The 19,452-nt window shown below is 38.1% G+C and overlaps 1 protein-coding gene across 3 annotated transcripts in view; it reads right to left on the reverse strand.

Moving 5' to 3' along the window:
• Positions 1–19,452, reverse strand: part of CTNNA3 (catenin alpha 3) — a 1,905,103-nt gene that overhangs the window by 1,710,443 nt on the left and 175,208 nt on the right. For all 3 annotated transcript variants that reach the window (XM_005226477.5, XM_005226478.5, NM_001079638.4), the window contains 1 exon segment: positions 18,364–18,483. In XM_005226477.5, coding sequence (XP_005226534.1) covers positions 18,364–18,483 — 120 coding nt within the window.

A 19,452-nucleotide genomic window follows, 5' to 3' on the forward strand; every position in this document is an offset into this window, starting at 1 on the left:
TCTTTTTAATTTTCTTTATTCACGTGATACCCCCAGGATATGCTGCTCTGATCCAAAGTGAAAAATCCTGAGAAAATGAGCTTTGAACTCAGTTTTTTACTCAAAAACTGATAAAGAAGTTCTAAAGCTTGAGTAATTTACCACATTTCATTTCTTGAAATTCACAGATGATGATTAACAAAATTGTCAAAAGTATCCTAACTATTCCTAATGACTTTAACATTAAAGCTCTGGAAATGACCTAAACACATTTAATTTTACAAATTTTACCTTTAATTCTACAAATATAAACTTAAGATGAAGACATAAATATATAACTATCTGCGATGAAACATCTGGTGTACCATTCATCCTGTACAACTGAAAGTACCAAGAAAGAGTTCAGTAATTTCCAAGGTTTGGGTAGAGAGCTTAGCACAATAGACACAAATATCAATATCTAAATCAGAATGGGGAAATAATATAATTTCTTCATGAAGCAAAAAGTGAGGTTACAAAATATGTAACTTAAAATCAGAGCACAAAAAAGGCCCTTGAAATAATCAAAACAGTTTAATCCCCTAATCTAAGGAATTCCTATCAGCAACCAGCACCATGTTTGGAAAATCAACCACAGGTCAGCTGTTGATGCTGAATGGATGCAGCAACAGATCATTACCTACTTAATTGTGTATATACCTAATAGGCTCATACAGCTCCTTTGGAACAAAGATTTTGTAATGGAGTACATGATAAATACTTAACTATGGTGCAACCAGATGCTATAAGAATATGAGCAGCATTTATATAGAGAATATTAGCATGTATTAATGCTGTATGATACAATAGAGAAAAAATCAGATTCACAAAAATACAGTTAAGAGAAGACTACAGTGTAAATTATAGGTTGGTTGTGGCATCTTGCTAAAAGCCCCTAGGTGATATTAAAAATATTAAGCAAAATATGATTAACTTGGTCAATGAATACAAGTATCGGCTGCTTATAGAAGACAAGCTATCTACATTGCAAAAATTCAAAGATATCTCACTTCAAATGTAATACGACTTTGAAGAATATTAACTAGATTAATTTTTTGTCATTTGAAACCAGATTGCATGGAAGAAAACCTATAGATATACATAGCCTTATAAATCACTGAACAAAATGCAAAGCAAGCCAGCAATCCTGCTTCATCTTCTGGTGCTATTTCCCCTCACCTAGATGTATTTCAGCATGTGTTTCTACTGCTGTCACATTTGGAGTATGAGAAATAATATAAAAGCTGATTAGCTTCCTCCTAAATGGAAAACTTGAAACTAACCAAATATGGTATTTTAGAGAGCAAAAAATGAGTATGCTTTTAAAAAATAAAGGAAAAACTGAAATATCTCATTACATATTAAATTAGCCTTCTGGCAATCAGCCCCTTACAAACAAACAGCTTTACATCTTCAAAAGGCAGCATGATTGGTGTGTGCATAAGTTTAAAGCTCTGCTGTCAGCAGAACCGTTGCCCTCATCTAAGCAGCATCAATACTTATTTTGAATTTTAGCCAGTAGCACTCTAGGCATGCTCCAGGCACTACTATCAACACAGAGAGCCATAACGATAGCAGTAATCTTTTTGCCTGACAAGGACACAGTAACAGGCATTGTGATGTTTTCTGATTGTATACTCAGGTAGAGACACACAACTTGGATACACCAATTTAACAAGAATGTGTTTGAGACTTTAATTTTCATCAGTTGTATAATAAGTATGTGATCAAGCTTACTTTTCTGGAGCAATTGCTGCTGAACCAATACCAGCTTGTCCCATGGTCAGTCTGGCCAGATCACAATGAACACTGCAAGGTTAAAATACTACATTCTCACTCTTCTTCAGCAACCTGTACCTTATACTCAGCTGTCCTCATATGCAATCTTTCACTTGCAGCAAAAATATACAAAGGACAACCTCTACAACTACTGAAATACATAATCCATAAAAATATAATATGCACGTGGCTAAATGTATCCTTTCACATGACAATGAAACATCAAAATAAACTATAAAATTTGTGAGAAGGGAAATTATAGTAGGGGAGAAATATCTTCTATGTCCAAACAGAGACATGAACCTTACTACTGGACCATAACTCAAATCCAAGATATTTATTAAGTACTTACTGTGTTCCAGGGACTGTATTAGGCTTTTGAGACACAATTGGAAATAATACTCTCCGGCAATTTAGTACTGAAACTCCATTGATATTCGAACTGTGGACCATGGACGGGTAACATAAGCATCAATGGGGAGCTTAACTTTCCAGTCTCACTCTAAATCTACTGAATCAAAATTTGTACTTCAACAAAATTCCCCTTGCTATTTGTATACATATTAAAGTTTAGGAAGCACTGATTTAGAGGGCACAGGATCTAGGTATTATCAAAGAAATACAAATTCCTATGCAATAGAAAAGAACAAAATTATCTTTTTGAATTATTTGCATATCCATGTACTGAAGTGGTTGAACTAGGTGATGCATATAGTAATCCCTGTGCCCTATGTGCTATGTGACTTCAGTTGTGTCCAATTCTTTGCGACCCTATGCACTGTAGCCTGCCAGGCTCCTCTGTCCATGGGATTGTCCAAGCAAGAATAGTGGAGTGTGTTGCTCTGCCCTCCTCCCAGGGGATCTTCCTGACCCAGGGATCCAACCCACGTCTCCTGCGGATACCACATTGTAGGTGGATTCTTTACCACTGAGCTGTGGGAAAGCCCCATATAATCCCTACCTTTTCTAAAGTGTTGTAATATTATTGCATTGTCTTTCCATTTCAAAAAATGGCTTGATTAATTTTTTATTACTGGCAAAAATAGTAACTGGCACTATTGAATGATTTCCATCTATATGCAACTCAATGTCAAATACAGTTTATACAGTATACACACACACACACATATGTTAAAAGTACCTATAATTACATTCAGAATACAAACCAGAGATACCAAAGGATCAATATACAACTGACTGATTTATGCTAAAAGACTCAGAAAGAAAAGAAAGTGTAGCTGCTCAATCCTGTCCGACTCTTTGTGACGCTACGGACGGGACCCCAGTTCCTCAAAACAGAACCAAAGAAAATATTGCTTCCTGCTATTGTCCCAGCTCTGTATTAACAAAGGGTATAAGTATAACCTTGTACGAGACATCTAATCCCCTTGTGCCTCATTCTTTTCACATCTAAAATATAACAGTCGAGTTAGATGAATTCTTCCCTGCTGAGTCAAACAGTAAAGAATATGCCTTCAATGCAGGAGACCCAGGTTCAATCCTTGGGTCCAGAAGATCCTCTGGAGTAGGGAATGGCTACCTACTCCAGCATTCTTGCCTGGAGAATTCCATGGACAGAGAAGTCTGGTGGGACTACAGTCTATGGGGTCACAAAGAATGGGATATGACTGAACGAATAACACACAAAGACTCTTTAGTTTGAAGTTCACTGACTGATTCTTCTATATCCTCTCTGGTTTTCTCTTAAGCCTCGAGAGGTCACAATCCTAGCAGTGAAAAGTTATCTCATTTGTACACAAAGGTCACTTTCAAACTACAAAACAAACTAGAGAAGATATCATTTTCAGAATTAACTCTTAGAATTTTAATTTCTCATCAATACCAACTTTTATTGACAATCTTATAGACTTAGGTATGTCAATATAAGACATGAACAAATAAGTGCCACTTTAAAGCAGTTACTAAAGTTTTTTTTTACCACCTCTAAAATTCCTATCAGCATTGTAAATTTTGAAAACAACCCATAACAAAGAAGTAACTATTTCAATAAGCATTCCTCACTATAAAGTAGCTATAAGCTTCCCATAAGGCAAACTGTCATATAGCAAACAACCTCGTAAAAAAAATTAATAAATCTTTTCTCGTGCATGAAAATCAGTTAGTGCATTTTTGATTCAACAGCTCTCTACCTAATTGCCACCAATAAACTAAACTCTGGAGAAAACAGATGGAAACAGAACAGCAAACCTTAGAACTGAAAAGATTTCTAATGTTTTACTTTACTAATTTAATAGAATAAACTTATTTGTCATGACTATTAAGTGTATACAATGTGGAAATCACAGTTTAGAAGGAGAACAAGTATATAATATGCATCATTTTGATCATCTGTTTTTAAATAAAGGATGAGGTTCTTCTATAAAAATCCATAAGGTGTTTTAAATTCATACTATAGCTATAGAAAATGAAATCACCTTATAAAGATCTGCAGTTTATGAAGGAATAAAAACGGTTGAATGGCTATTGCAAAAAGCTAGAAGTTAGGAAATGTGAATATTAATTTTGAATCTGCTACTGATTCAAGACGACCTTGAATGATGCACCCAAATTTCTCTCTGTATCAGAAAACCGAAGAATAAATTTAATGCCATCTTTTTTTCCCTGTGAGACAAACAGCTATGTGCAATCGAATAAAAACAGAATTGCATATGCAGTAGACAGAGTAAAGCATATCTGGACTGTTTGGACTTTTTTGTAGCATGCTTTTTAATCCTGGAGAAGGCAATGGCACCCCACTCCAGTACTTTGCCTGGAAAATCCCATGGATGGAGGAGGCTGGTAGGCTGCAGTCCATGGGGTCGCTAAGAGTCGGACATGACTGAGCGACTTCGCTTTCACTTTTCACTTTCATGCATTGGAGAAGGAAATGGCAACCCACTCCAGTGTTCTTGCCTGGAGAATCCCAGGGATGGGGGAGCCTTGTGGCTGCCGTCTATGGGGTCACACAGAGTCGGACACGACTGAAGTGACTTAGCAGTAGCAGCAGCAGTATTATAATCCAACATTGTCAATATCTGTTCAGTTTTTAAATGATGTCTGAAATGCTGTGGACTCTTCAGAAACAGTTTTATAAATGGCATAAATAACCATTTTACTTGATCTGGCAAATAAGAGACAGAACACTGTCTAAGATAGACATAAATATTTTAATGCAGCAGTTTTTGGCTCACTTACTCTTAAAAGGAATAATTCAATCAGAACTCTTTCAAGAGATTTGGATTAATTACAGAATAAGTAAGAGAAGGATCTTCTCTCAATTGAGCTATTAAAATATTTCACCCGACAAAGGCCAATGAAGTGAATCTATTGCTTATAGAACCCTCTTTCTAGAAGTTTAGCACCTCCTCATAACACTCATTCAGCTCCCATTACACTCTTTCTTAGACTGCAGCTGAAACTCCAGTACTTTGGCCACCTCATGCGAAGAGTTGACTCATTGGAAAAGACTCTGATGCTGGGAGGGATTGGGGGCAGGAGGAGAAGGGGACGACAGAGGATGAGATGGCTGGATGGCATCACCGACTTGATGGACATGAGTCTGGGTGAACTCCGGGAGTTGGTGATGGACAGGGAGGCCTGGCATGCTGCAACTCATGGGGTCGCGAAGAGTCGGACACGACTGAGTGAATGAACTGAAGTAATCCCAGGTGCATGTGTACTTTATTTTTAAAGTTCTTAAGTAAAATATATTTATAACTTCCATTTTAGTGTTAACAAAAATGAGAAGTTAGTTTTCCCTTACACTGTCCTTACAGATAGACAACTCCCAGTGCAATATCATTGAATATCCCCTTATCCAAGATGATCCATAATATTTTTACTTCTATAAGTCTTTACATGGCTAAAGACTAATACTTAAAAAAACAACCAGCCTAAAAACTATCTGTTTTGTTTTGCTCAGCATTGATTTCACGAGAACCCTACATTGCTGTCTTGTGTCCCTCAGAATTCTTGAGTTCTAGGGTAAGCCTAGGATTCTTTTCTATGTGGTCAGTCACTATCTATCTAGGATTTTCTTTCTTAATGCAAGGTGTTAACTTGCAGTCATTTTTACTAAATAAAATTCATCTGATTTATTTCTCTCTTTCTTCATTGTTAAGGGGTCTTTTTAAATTCAATTCCTATTCTATAATATATTATATACACTTCAGGTTTTGGAGTTATCTAAAGGAATTAACTCACTCAGCTCAGAAAAAGAAAAAGGCAGTGTTCACTCCTGAACATCATCACTAAAGAGAGAACAGTATTTTACTGAATGATACCACTTGGAACCACAAGGGAAGTTTAGGTACATGTGTTGTAGTTATTACATGAGTTTGAGCTTAGTCAGAACATTAGGTCTAATACATGACTTCTGTCACAGATAATCATGATACAATACTCAGTACCTTGATTTTAATACCCATCAAAAAACACTACCTCAAGAACACATCAGGGTTTCCAGTTCAAGATAGTGGAGTAGAAGGACGTGCACTCATATCCTCCGGCAAGAGCACCAAAATTCTAGCTAGCTGTTGAAGAACCATTGACAGGAAGACTCTGGAACCCACCAAAAAAAGATACTCCATGTTCTAGGCAAAAGAAGAAGCCACAGCAAGACAGTAGGAGGGGCACAATCATGACAAAATAAAATCCCATACCCACTGGGTGCATGACCCATAGACTGGAGAACAATGATACCAAAGAAGTTTTCACACTATTATGAAAGTTCTGAACCCCACATCAGGCTTCCCAGCCTGGGGATCTGACAAAGGGACTGGGAATCCCCAGGGAATCTGGCCTTGAGGGCCACCAGGATGTGATTACAGGCCTTCCAGAGGACTAGGGGAGACAGAGACTCCAGGCTTGGATGGCACAAAGAAAAGTTTGGGTGCACCATGACCCAGAGGAGAAAAGCAGTGACCCCACAGGAGACTGAACCAAAACTATTTGCTAGTGTTGGAGGGCCTCCTGTGGAGGCATGGGTCAGCAGGGGCTCACCACAGAGATGGGGGCACTGGAAGGTCCCCTTGGTGTAAACCCTATTGGAGTTCACTATTTACCATACCATAGAGCCTGTAGGGGCTGGGAGGACCAACCCCACGTCCAAGGAGCCATGGCTGCACTGGCACCGGAGGGCCTAGAGGAGCTATCCCACGTTGAACGTCAGGAAGGGCGGCGGTGAGGAGATACCCCTCGTCCAAGGTAAGGAGCAGCGGCTGCACTTTGCTGGAGCAGCCATGAAGAGATACCCCAAGCCCAAGGTAAGAGAAACTCAAATAAGATGGTAGGTGTTGCAAGAGGGCATCAGAGGGCAGACACACTGAAACCATACTCACAGAAAACTAATCAATCTAATCACACTAGGACCACAGCCTTGTCTAACTAAATGAAACTAAGCCATGCCCATTGGGCCATCCAAGATAGGCGGGTCATGGTGGAGAGATCTGACAATGTGGTCCACTGGAGAAGGCAATGGCAAACCACTTCAGTATTCTTGCCTTGAGAACCCGATGTACAGTATGAAAAGGCAAAATGATAGGATACTGAAAGAGGAACTCCCAGATCTGTAGGTGCCCAATATGCTACTGGAGATCAGTGGAGAAATAACTCCAGAAAGAATGAAGGGATAGAGCCAAAGCAAAAAGAATACCCAGCTGTGGATGTAACTGGTGATAGAAGCAAGGTCCGATGCTGTAAAGAGCAATATTGCATAGGAACCTAGAATGTCAGGTCCATGAATCAGGAAAAATTGGAAGTGGTCAAACAAGAGGTGGCAAGAGTGAATGTCAACATTTTAGGAATCAGCGAACTCAAATGGACTGGAATAGGTGATTTTAACTCAGATGACCATTATATCTACTACTACGGGCAGGAATCCCTCAGAAGAAATGGAGTAGCCATCATGGTCAACAAAAGAGTCCAAAATGCAGTACTTGGATGCCATCCCAAAAACGACAGAATGATCTCTGTTTGTTTCCAAGGCAAACCATTCAATATCACAGTAATCCAAGTCTATGCCACAACCAGTAACGCTGAAGAAGATGAAGTGGAAAGGTTCTATGAAGACCTACAAGACCTTTTAGAACTAACACCCAAAAAAATATGTCCTTTTCATTATAGGGGACTGGAATGCAAAAGTAAGAAGTCAAGAAACACCTGGAGTAACAGGCAAATTTGGCCTTGGAATACAGAATGAATCAGGGCAAAGACTAATAGAGTTTTGCCAAGAAAATGCACTGGTCATAGCAGACACCCTCTTCCAACAACACAAGAGAAGACTCTACACTTGGACATCACCAGATGGTCAACACCGAACTCAGATTGATTATATTCTTTGCAGCCAAAGATGGAGAAGCCCTATACAGTCAACAAAAACAAGACCAGGAGCTGACTGTGGCTCAGATCATGAACTCCTTATTGCCAAATTCAGACTTAAGTTGAAGAAAGTAGGGAAAACCACTAGACCATTTAGGTATGACCTAAATCAAATCCCTTATGATTATACAGTAGAAGTGAGAAATAGATTTAAGGGCCTAGATCTGATAGATAGAGTGCCTGATGAACTATGGAATGAGGTTCGTGACACTGTACAGGAGACAGGGATCAAGACCATCCTCATGGAAAAGAAATGCAAAAAAGCAAAATGGCTGTCTGGGGAGGCCTTACAAATAGCTGTGAAAAGAAGAGAAGCGAAAAGCAAAGGAGAAAAGGCAAGACATAAGCATCTGAATGCAGAGTTCCAAAGAAGAGCAAGAAGAGATAAGAAAGCCTTCCTCAGCAATCAATGCAAAGAAATAGAGGAAAACAACAGAATGTGAAAGACTAGAGATCTCTTCAAGAAAATTAGAGATACCAAGGGAACATTTCATTCAAAGATGGGCTCGATAAAGGACAGAAATGGTATGGACCTAACAGAAGCAGAAGATATTAAGAAGAGATGGCAAGAATACACAGATGAACTATACAAAAAAGATCTTCATGACCCAGATAATCATGATGGTGTGATCACTGACCTAGAGCCAGACATCCTGGCATGTGAAGTCAAGTGGGCCTTAGAAAGCATCACTATGAACAAAGCTAGTGGAGGTGATGGAATTCCAGTTGAGCTATTCCAAATCCTGAAAGATGATGCTATGAAAGTGCTACACTCAATATGCCAGCAAATATGGAAAACTCAGCAGTGGCCACAGGACTGGAAAAGGTCATTTTTCATTCCAATCCCAAAGAAAGGCAATGCCAAAGAATGCTCAAAGTACTGCACAATTGCACTCATCTCACACGCTAGTAAAGTAATGCTCAAAATTCTCCAAGCCAGGCTTCAGCAATACGTGAACCGTGAACTTCCTGATGTTCAAGCTGGTTTTAGAAAAGGCAGAGGAACCAGAGATCAAATTGCCAACATCCGCTGGATCATGGGAAAAGCAAGAGAGTTCCAGAAAAACATCTATTTCTGCTTTATTGACTATGCCAAAGCCTTTGACTGCATGGACCACAATAAACTGTGGAAAATTCTTCAAGAGATGGGAATACCAGACCACCTGACCTGCCTCTTAAGAAACCTATATATATGCGGGTCAGGAAGCAACAGTTAGAACTGGACATGGAACAACAGACTGGTTCCAAATAGGAAAAGGAATACGTCAAGGCTGTATATTGTCACCCTGCTGATTTAACTTATATGCAGAGTACATCATGAGAAATGCTGGGCTTGGAGGAAGCACAAGCTGGAGTCAAGATTGCCGGGAGAAATATCAATAACCTCAGATATGCAGATGACACCACCCTTATGGCAGAAAGTGAAGAGGAACTAAAAAGCCTCTTGATGAAAGTGAAAGAGAGGAGTTAAAAAGTTGGCTTAAAGCTCAACATTCAGAAAACGAAGATCATGGCATCCAGTCCCATCACTTCATGGGAAATAGATGGGGAAACAGTGGAAACAGTGTCAGACTTTATATTTGGGGGCTCCAATATCACTGCAGATGGTGACTGCAGCCATGAAATTAAAGACGCTTACTCCTTGGAAGGAAAGTTATGACCAACATAGATAGCATATTCAAAATCAGAGACATTACTTTGCCAACAAAGGTTCGTCTAGTCAAGGCTATGGTTTTTCCAGTGGTCATGTATGGATGTGAGAGCTGGACTGTGAAGAAGGCTGAGCGCCGAAGAATTGATGCTTTTGAACTGTGGTGTTGGAGAAGACTCTTGAGAGTCCCTTGGACTGCAAGGAGATCCAACCAGTCCATTCTGAAGGAGATCAGCCCTGGGATTTCTTTGGAAGGAATGATGCTGAAGCTGAAACTCCAGTACTTTGGCCACCTCATGTGAAGAGTTGACTCATTGGAAAAGACTCTGATGCTGGGAGGGATTGGGTGCAGGAGGAGAAGGGGACGAAAGAGGATGAGATGGCTGGATGGCATCACTGACTCGATGGACGTGAGTCTGAGTGAACTCCGGGAGTTGGTGATAGACAGGGAGGCCTGGCATGCTGCGATTCATGGGGTCGCAAAGAGTCAGACATGACTGAGTGACTGAACTGAACTGAACTGAACTGAGAGCCTGTATACCCCAGGGCTGGGTTACCACCTTAGGCCAAACAACTACCAGAGAGGGAGTGCAACTCCACCCATCATCAGATAATTGTATTAAAGCTTTACTGAGTAAGGCCCTGCCCATCAGAGCAAGACCCAGTTTTTCCCATTGCCAATCCCTCCCATCAAGAAGCTTACACAAGTCTCTTAGCCTCATCCATTAGAGGGCAGGCACAAGAAGTACAGTCTCACAGCAGCTAAAACAAAAACCATCTTACAGAAAGTTAATCATGATGAAAAAGCAGAAAGTTATGTCCCAGATGAAGGGACAAGATAAAATCCCAAAAAAACAACTAAATGAAATTGACATAGGCAACCTTCCAGAACAAGAATTCATAATAATGATAGTGAAGATGATTCAGGATCTCAGAAAAAGAATGGAGGCAAAGGTTGAGAAGATGCAAGAAACATTCACCAAAGACCCAGGAAAACTAAAGACCAAACAAACAGAGGTGAATAATACACTGGAAGGAATCAATTGCAGAGTAACTGAGGCAGGAGTACAAATAAATGACTTGAAGGACAGAATGGTGGAAATCACTGCCGCAAAACAGAATATAGAAAAAAGAATGAAAAGAAAGGAAGACTGAGAGACCTCTGGAACAACATTACATGCACCAACATTGGCATTATAGGGGTACCAGAAGAAGAAAAGACAGAGAAAGAAAGGACTTGAGAAAATATTTGAAGACATAATTGCTGAAAATTTCCCAAACATGGGAAAGGAAATGGTCTGCCAAGTCCAGGAAACACAGAGAGTCCCAGGCAGGATAAACCCAAAGGGGAACACACTGAGACACATAGTAATCAAACTGACAAAAATTAAAGACAGAGTTATTAGAAGCAACAAGGGGAAAATGACAAGCAACATACAAAGGAACTCCCATCAGGCTATCAGCTGATTTCTCAAGAGAAACTCTACAAACCAGAAGGGAATGGCATGACATATTTAAAGAAATGAAAGGGAAGAACCTACAACCATGAACTCTACCCAGCGAGACTCTCCTTTGATTTGACCGAGAAATCAAAAGCTTTCCAGACAAGCAAAACTTAAGAGAATTCAGCACCACCAAACCAGCTTTACAACAAATGCTGAAGAAACTTCTCTAGGCAGGAAACACAAGAGAAGGAAAGACCTACAGAAAATAAACCCAAAACATTTTAAGAAAACGGTAACTGGATCATACATATCAATAATCACCTTAAATGAAAATGGATTAAATGCACCAACCAAAAGACATAGACTGGCTGGGTGGATGCAAACATGTGCACGTATGCACTTCCACTTACCACATCACTCTACATGACCCCAAATTGTATGTAATTATTTTATATTGTTAAGTTAATCATGTTCTCATTATGACTTGCAATTGCAATTATTTTTTACTTTTTGTCTGGCTACTGATTGTGAAAACTGATAAACATCTTTTACTATTGTGATTACATAACTATTATTCACTTAATACCACTGTATCATGATTGGTCAACAGGGAAATAGAACTCTATGCTACTAAAACTAGTATCTACCATAAAAGTCTGTAATCAGTTTTTTTAAATCCATAAACATATCAGAATTATCTTGAAATTTTTTGAAAAAGACAAATGCTCAAGTGTTGCTTTTTTCTCCAGAGTTCCAGATATGTTTCTAATGAGTAGTCATGTTTAAAAACAACTGGACTATATGAGGATCTTCTACTTTTATCTAGTTTGTTTCACATTTTCTATTTCATATTCAGTGTTCCCATTTCATTTAGTTTGAAGTTAAGTGGCTCAGTCATGTCTGACTCTTTGCGACCCCATGGACTGTAGCCTACCAGGCTCCTCCATTCATTGTATTTTCCAGGCAAGAGTACTGGAGTGGGTTGCCATTTCCTTCTCCAGGGGATCTTCCCAACCCAGGGATTGAACCTGGGTCTCCCGCATTGTGGGCAGACACTTTACCCTCTAAGCCACAAGGGAAGTCCCTTCATTTAGTTTATGTTCTCCAATTTATCCATCACTTCTCTTTTTTTTTTATGTTCTTTCTCAAGCCTTTATCAAGTGTAGTAGAAAAGTTGTTTATACATATATATATATATGTGTGTGTGTGTATAATATATATTGTAGAAAATCTATGAATTTTTGCCTAACTAAAAACATTATGACATTTTGAATCCATTTGTTTGACTTAGTATGAATAGAATGCTAGGTTTCTAATTAAAAAACAGATATGCAACAAGCAGCAAAGGTTAACTGTATAGCATAGGGAACTATAGTCAATATCTTGTAATAACTTTTAATGGAAAATTTTTCAGAAATAATATATGTGTATTTATATAACTGAATCACCTTGCTGTGCACCTGAAACATTGTAAGGCAACTATGCTTCAATAAAATATACATATTTAAAACACACACACAAACACACATACACATTAAAACCAAATGCTGCAGTTCCCTTTTCAAAAGGTATGAACACTTTTATGACAGAGATCAGTAACCACTGCTACATATGTCCAAAACCATTATATCCCATATGTTCATAACAGTGCTGAATCCTATGTGAAGTACAAAAGTATATGAAAGACAGCATATCCTTATAGAACTTACCAACCACCTAGGATGAAGACTGATGAGAATTATACAAAAACAACACTGTAATAACTACAACTTATACTAACCACATGCCAGGCACAATGCTAAGTCCCTTATATATTGATTTCTCTATGTATTTTAAAGGATTTAAAGCATATATGTACTTTACACTTTATATATTGCTTTCTCAAAACAGGTTATAAGTTAGGTATTACTTTCCTAACATTTTAAAAGAAGAAACTACAGTGCCTAAAGCAGTATAAATAATCTAACAAGATTCGGTTGACTACAGGCCCACACTTTAACCTGTACTACAAGGATCTTCAATGAATGTGTAATCATTTAGATGTTAAATTGCATGACACTGATAAAAGCTAAGAATGACAAAGAAGGAAGTTTACATACTGACTGAAAGCCATAGGATAAAGTGTCATAAGGAAGACTACACTTCAGTTTGGCTTTAAAGGAAGATTAGTAATTAAATAAATATAAAAGGGCTAGATATTATAAACATCAAGTTTATGAACCCTGTGAAAAGTTCAGAAGGCAAGAATAGCATGCCATGATCAGGGAGACAAGAGGGAATTCAGAGTTCCTGATGTGTTCCAACATGGATATGTATCTGAAGTATATTTTAATTTTACATATTTTCTCATCAGTGTATAAATGTGCTTTAGTCTACATAAAGTTCAACTTAATAATGTCAACTTTATACCAAAGGACCTCAGAAGCCTCTGGAAGCAGGATGTGTCTTATAATGTTATTTTTAATATTTTAAGTATTAAGAGGACTTCCTTGGTGACTCAGTTAGTAAAGAATCTGCCTGCAATGCGGGAGACCACCTATAGTGCAGGAGACCCAGGTTTGATCCCTGGGTTGTGAAAATCCCCTGGAAAAGGAAATGGCAACCCACTCCAGTATTCTTGTTTGTGAAATCTCATGGACAGAGGAGCCTGGCTGGCGACAGTTCACAGGGTCACAAGAGTTAGACACAACTCAGCAACTAAATCACCACCAGAATATCAAACTTTATTTTATTCCAAAAAGCAAAGCCCCAAGAACATCTCTTTATTTATAAGCTCTCAAATTAACACATAAACCTGGGTTCTACATAATAGCTAAATCTTGCTACTACCACTTTTATATATCATCAAGCAGGAGGATAAAAATCAAGCAGTCTAAGCAGATAAATTCAAAGACTGCATCTCCAGATATAGTAAAACCTCAAAGTCTCCAGATTCTTCGATTAATAAGACTTTGGTATCCATTTACTTCAGACAGATTCATCCTGGAAAAACCACCAGGAGAGGAGAGGAAGAGGGAAAGGAAACAAAAGGAAAGGAAGGCAAAGCTCATCTACACCTAGGAGACAAAGCACTATAACCATGGCCCCCAATCCACAGTAAAAAAAAAAAAAATGGTAAAAGAATAGAGTGCAGTATTCCTGGGTCATATCTGGCCCAGGGAAAGAAATCTCTCAAAATGATCTTTAAAATATCATAGAAAGGGACATAAAACAAAATCTATGAAAGAATCCAAGAAAATAATTATAGTTCATTGGGAATTCTTAATACATAGGTAAGGTAACCTTGATGTTTTGTGTTCGTTTAAAGAAATAGATGGAAAATGGAATATATTAGGAGAAAACCTAAATACATAACGGCAAGAAGCAATATGTCAGCGCTTGGCATCCAGGAAGCCTAAGGGTTAATATCCTTCTGTATTTTAAAAGTGCAGTAAAACATATCAATTTTAGTTGCCTATAATCTGAGGCCAAAACTTTTGGCATACTTCCCTCTTCATAGTGATAAAAGTACCAACAAGTATTTATTGAGTATTTGTCATGGGTCAGATAACTGTTGTGCGCACTGCAGAAGATACAGCATTGAAGGTGACAGACAAGGTCCTGCCCTTACGGAGCTTACGTGCTGTCACAAAAAGAAATGATAAATATGGTTGGACCAGGGAACAAAGCATGACTAATTCTCTGGTACAAAGCATCCTGCCTTATAAGGCAGAAGCTTTCTTGCTGAACGACAGTTTTACAGAGACCTGAATCTTTTCCAGTAGGAGAAACTTATAGTGTGTGTTTATAGGTTTGGGGGATGTTACAGGGAGTAGGGGTGTAGGCTAGGGCTTCCCTGGTGGCACTGGTGGTAAAGAATCGGCCTGCCAATGCAGGAGACACAAGAGACATGTGCTCGATCCCTGGGTCAGGAGGATCCCCCAGAGGAGCGCATGACAACCCACTCCTGTACAATTGCCTGGAAAATCCCATGGGCAGAAGAGCCTGGGGAGCTACAGACCATAGGGTCGCAGTGTCAGACATGACTAAGCGAGTAAGCAAGGACAGAACATGAAAGCAAATCCCACCAAGTCAGAAAAAAGCTTATATTCTGACTGTTTACACCTTGCCCATCCAGTAAACACAATACCTCTCTGGCTTTGGTACAGAAGAACTGGGTTAATATTACAAATTTCTAGGAAGCTTTAATACATTTGGAAGCTAATGGGAAATAGTTTGTCTTTTCCCTGCCACCTCCCTTGTTCAGTATGTCTTCTTGCAATCCTTTCTTATTTTCCCTTTTTCTGAGACTTTTTTTTAAATTCTTCAGAAATCAATGCTTTAACCTACTAAATGCTTATAATATAAAACCAAGTATAGTTTCATTTCCAACATTTTATCCCTCTCATCTTATTCCTAAAACCCCCTTTCCCTCTTTTTTATTACTCTTTGATCCCTGACTTTCTACTCTACCATCCTTTTTCTGACAACTTCACTCCAATTCCCCTTCTATCTTTTCCAGTCAGAAAAAAAAAAAAAGATCACTAGATACAGGGAAAGACAGAACCAAGTAAAACAAAGGGTTAACAATATGCTATACATGCAGGTAAGTTCATTTTGTAAGAATCTGACATTTCAAGTTTAAAAAACTGCCTTATGCGAATAAATTTTCTTGGACTAGAATTACTAGATATAACACTCAAAGACTACAAAAATAAAGTTTTAGGGACTTCTCTAGTTGTCCAGTGGTTAACAATCCACCCTGCAATGCAGGTGATGTGGGTTCAATCCCTGGTCAGGGAGCTATTAATAAGATCCCACATGCCGCGGAGAAACTAAGCTCTCACACCAAACTAGAGAGACTGTGGGCCACAATGAAAGTTTTGCATGATGCAATGAAGATCCCATGTGCCGCAACTAAGACCCAAAGCAGCCAAATAAAATAATAAACATTAAAAAATGAAGTTTTACATATTTTCTTAGCTGTCTGAAGATATTCTTTCAAAAGTCCTTTTGTGTTTTTGTATGTATTGAACAATTTGCATGAGAGAGAGGAGGAAAAAACTGTCCCTGTTTTCTGCCTCTCATCAGAAGTCCCTTTTCAAATGCCTCTTTAAGTCCCAGATCTGGCCTCTCCTGAAACTGCCTTCATACCACATACCTAGAATGCCTCACTTTATTATCCCTCCAGTTTGTCTCTCTGCAGGGATATTGGGGACAGCCCAGATTTGGAGTCAGACTGATTTCTACTGGAAGATCAGCTTTACTTCTCCAGTGACCTTAGGCAAGTTACTTAACTCTCTAAACAATTTTCTCAACTGTAAAATGGTGAAGCCAATCTCATTACATTGTTATAAGCATTTAATGATCTAATCCATAAATGTTCTAATCACACTATGTGGCATACAGTTGTCATTTAATAAATAGCATATATGATTTATATATGCATACACATATGTATACATATATAAATACCCAAGTGTCCATCTTTTCCTCACATACACATGCGCTCTACCTGTCTGTTTTCAATGCCATTCTCCCAGAGATCTGCCTTTCTGCTCTTGAAGCATTCACAATTTTCCAGATTCACAATTAGCTAATGTAGGAATCTAATCACTGAAAATATGCTAATGAGAAAGGATAAGAGAAGAGGACAGTGACTATCGCCTGCCAACTCCAATACCCCCCAACGGTAAAATACGGCTCTTGGAAACAAAATTGTACTAAACTACATAGGCTGGAGCAGCGATTCACAGTATGAATTTTAAGCAGTATCATTTGGGAGCTTACTGGAGTAGTTCTCAGTAACTGTGACTGCTTTTTTACATGTGTTAATACATAGGCCATCACTAATACAAGAATAAAGAAATAAATGGACATGGTATCCTTTTTCATATGAATTAAGGTATGTACAGAGATACTGCATTTGCCCCAAAACACTCTTCAAAACAAGGAAAATAAGACCATGAGAAGGTTAAATATCCATGTAATGTCTGTGATAAAGCAAACCCTAGAACACAATTCTCTTTTCAAGTCACTATTTCTAGGCCATACCATGTTGACTTCATAAAGTTTATGTAGGACATACTACTTTGAAATCCCCCTTTCAAAAGATGCAAAATTTGTAAATTAGGCAATGTCAAGAAAGCCACACCATCTGCCAGACTAACAGGCAAGTCTCTTAAGTAATGGACTCAATGCCAGGCCATGCAAGTCAGCCATTTATTCATTTTTCTAGACGCTATCCATCACTGAGCACATTCCCAAATTTCATGCAACATAATTTAAACATTTAACTGGTTGTTCTGATTGGAATAAACATTCAGCCCAAGTAAAAGCTTGACAATCCTGACACCTAGTGGCTGTGAAAACCTGGGTGAGATCCAGTTTGGGAAAAGTAGCTACCTACCATGGCAATATCTTACAAACTACAGAGAATTTAATGATTATTAATACTACAAAATACCAATTCTAAAAGCAACACCATAAAATTCTATTTTGGCTCTGATTTGTCTATTGGTCTATACAAAGAGGCTAAAACACTTGGGCTTGTAAAGCATGTTTTCCTTCGACCTTACACATTTGGCAAACTTACTAAGCCTCAGAGATCAAACAAGGAAACTAAAGCTAAACTAAGCAAAAAAAAAAAACAAATAAATTATTTGGCATATTTATGATTCCCTTCTTTAATTTTGCATGTACATTCACATCCTTTCTTGATCTTGAGGTGGTTTTTCTCCTCATGTATCCCCCTGTCAAATATAAAAGCCATCTATTCAAGCCACATAGATGCTCCCTTTATGTCACTAAAGCATCCTTCATCAAAGGATAGCTGAACCCTCACAAGCCAGCAGGAGTTTTCTTTAAGAAAGGTATAAGGTCACATGGAAACCCTCAAAGTGCACATCTAAAAGCAAGGACGATGCTGAATGCTGCAAAAAAGAAAAAAAAAACCATATGAACACAGCAGGTCAGCATCACACAGTACAACTTATTTCTGCTCCAAACATTAGAATATAAGTCTCCCCAGACCCACCTAAACCTCTGACAGGCAGAAAGGTGAGAAGGCTTAAAGTGTTCATATCCTCCACCAAGGAGAGCTCTGAGTCCTACCTGCTGACGTTTGAAGGCTAAATAGTCCAGATTTTCAAGCTCCTTCCCAAGCTTCTGGTAGGTTTTCTTGAGGTCAGATTTGTTGGAAACATTTTTAAGAGATTCAAACGTCCTTTGAAACTGAAATAGAAAACAAAGTAAATCATTAGGATAGCAGCAGATTTTTCTCAAATTCCTAACCAGCTAACACAGACAAACGGTCAATAGTGAGCCTCAGTTTCTTCCATTCATAATACAGAGATAACAAATGCCCTTAAATTAAATAATGAGACAAAATTATAAAGAATTAGAAATGATATGCTAAGTACGAGCAACATTACTGCATGAATGAGAAACTTGTTTAGTCCTCATTGTAACAAAAGAACATACAGAATTTACTTTTCATGGTTTAGGATGCAATGTTACCCTTAAAGAAAAAATTACAATGAATGTATAATTTCCAATAATAATGAGAAAGTATTAATATTAAAAGATCTCTCACATCCCAATCATGGAAACAAATTATGGAAAAGTACCCATTTGTCTCTATAGAAACACTTATGCAGAATAGGTACCCAACAAACTTCAGCCAGGAAGACTTCTCAGATCTTATATTTTGAGAAGAAAGAAAAATGAATGTTTTGATGACCGAAGCATATGTAGCATGTTCAGCAAACATTTATTCATTTCTGCTCTATAACAGACGTGTTATTAAATTGATTCTGCTGAATCAGAATGCTTCCATTCATTTTTAAGTCAGAGACTACATAAACACAAAGGAGACAATTTGCAGTGTATCACAGAATAGTGTTCTGCTACTAATAATTAATTAAGCAAAAAGATCTCACAAGACATTGAATTCTTGGTTTATTTTAGTAAATTAGAACATACTTTAGAAGATTAGTGATTGAAAATGTCAAAGTAATACCATTTGCAAGACATTTGCATTTACTCTCTCTTTATGTCATTTATTTCCCATATTCTCAATGTGTGCCATTAGATAAAGATCTCTAAATAGAGACTTCACCATCTTAAACACACCAGAATTCCACTGTGACTATAATGCTATGAGACAGGCTAATAAAATTTTATAGAATATAATTAAGTTTC

Source organism: Bos taurus, chromosome 28 (genome assembly GCF_002263795.3).
Source record: "Bos taurus isolate L1 Dominette 01449 registration number 42190680 breed Hereford chromosome 28, ARS-UCD2.0, whole genome shotgun sequence".
In the NCBI taxonomy this organism is placed as follows: domain Eukaryota; kingdom Metazoa; phylum Chordata; class Mammalia; order Artiodactyla; family Bovidae; genus Bos; species Bos taurus.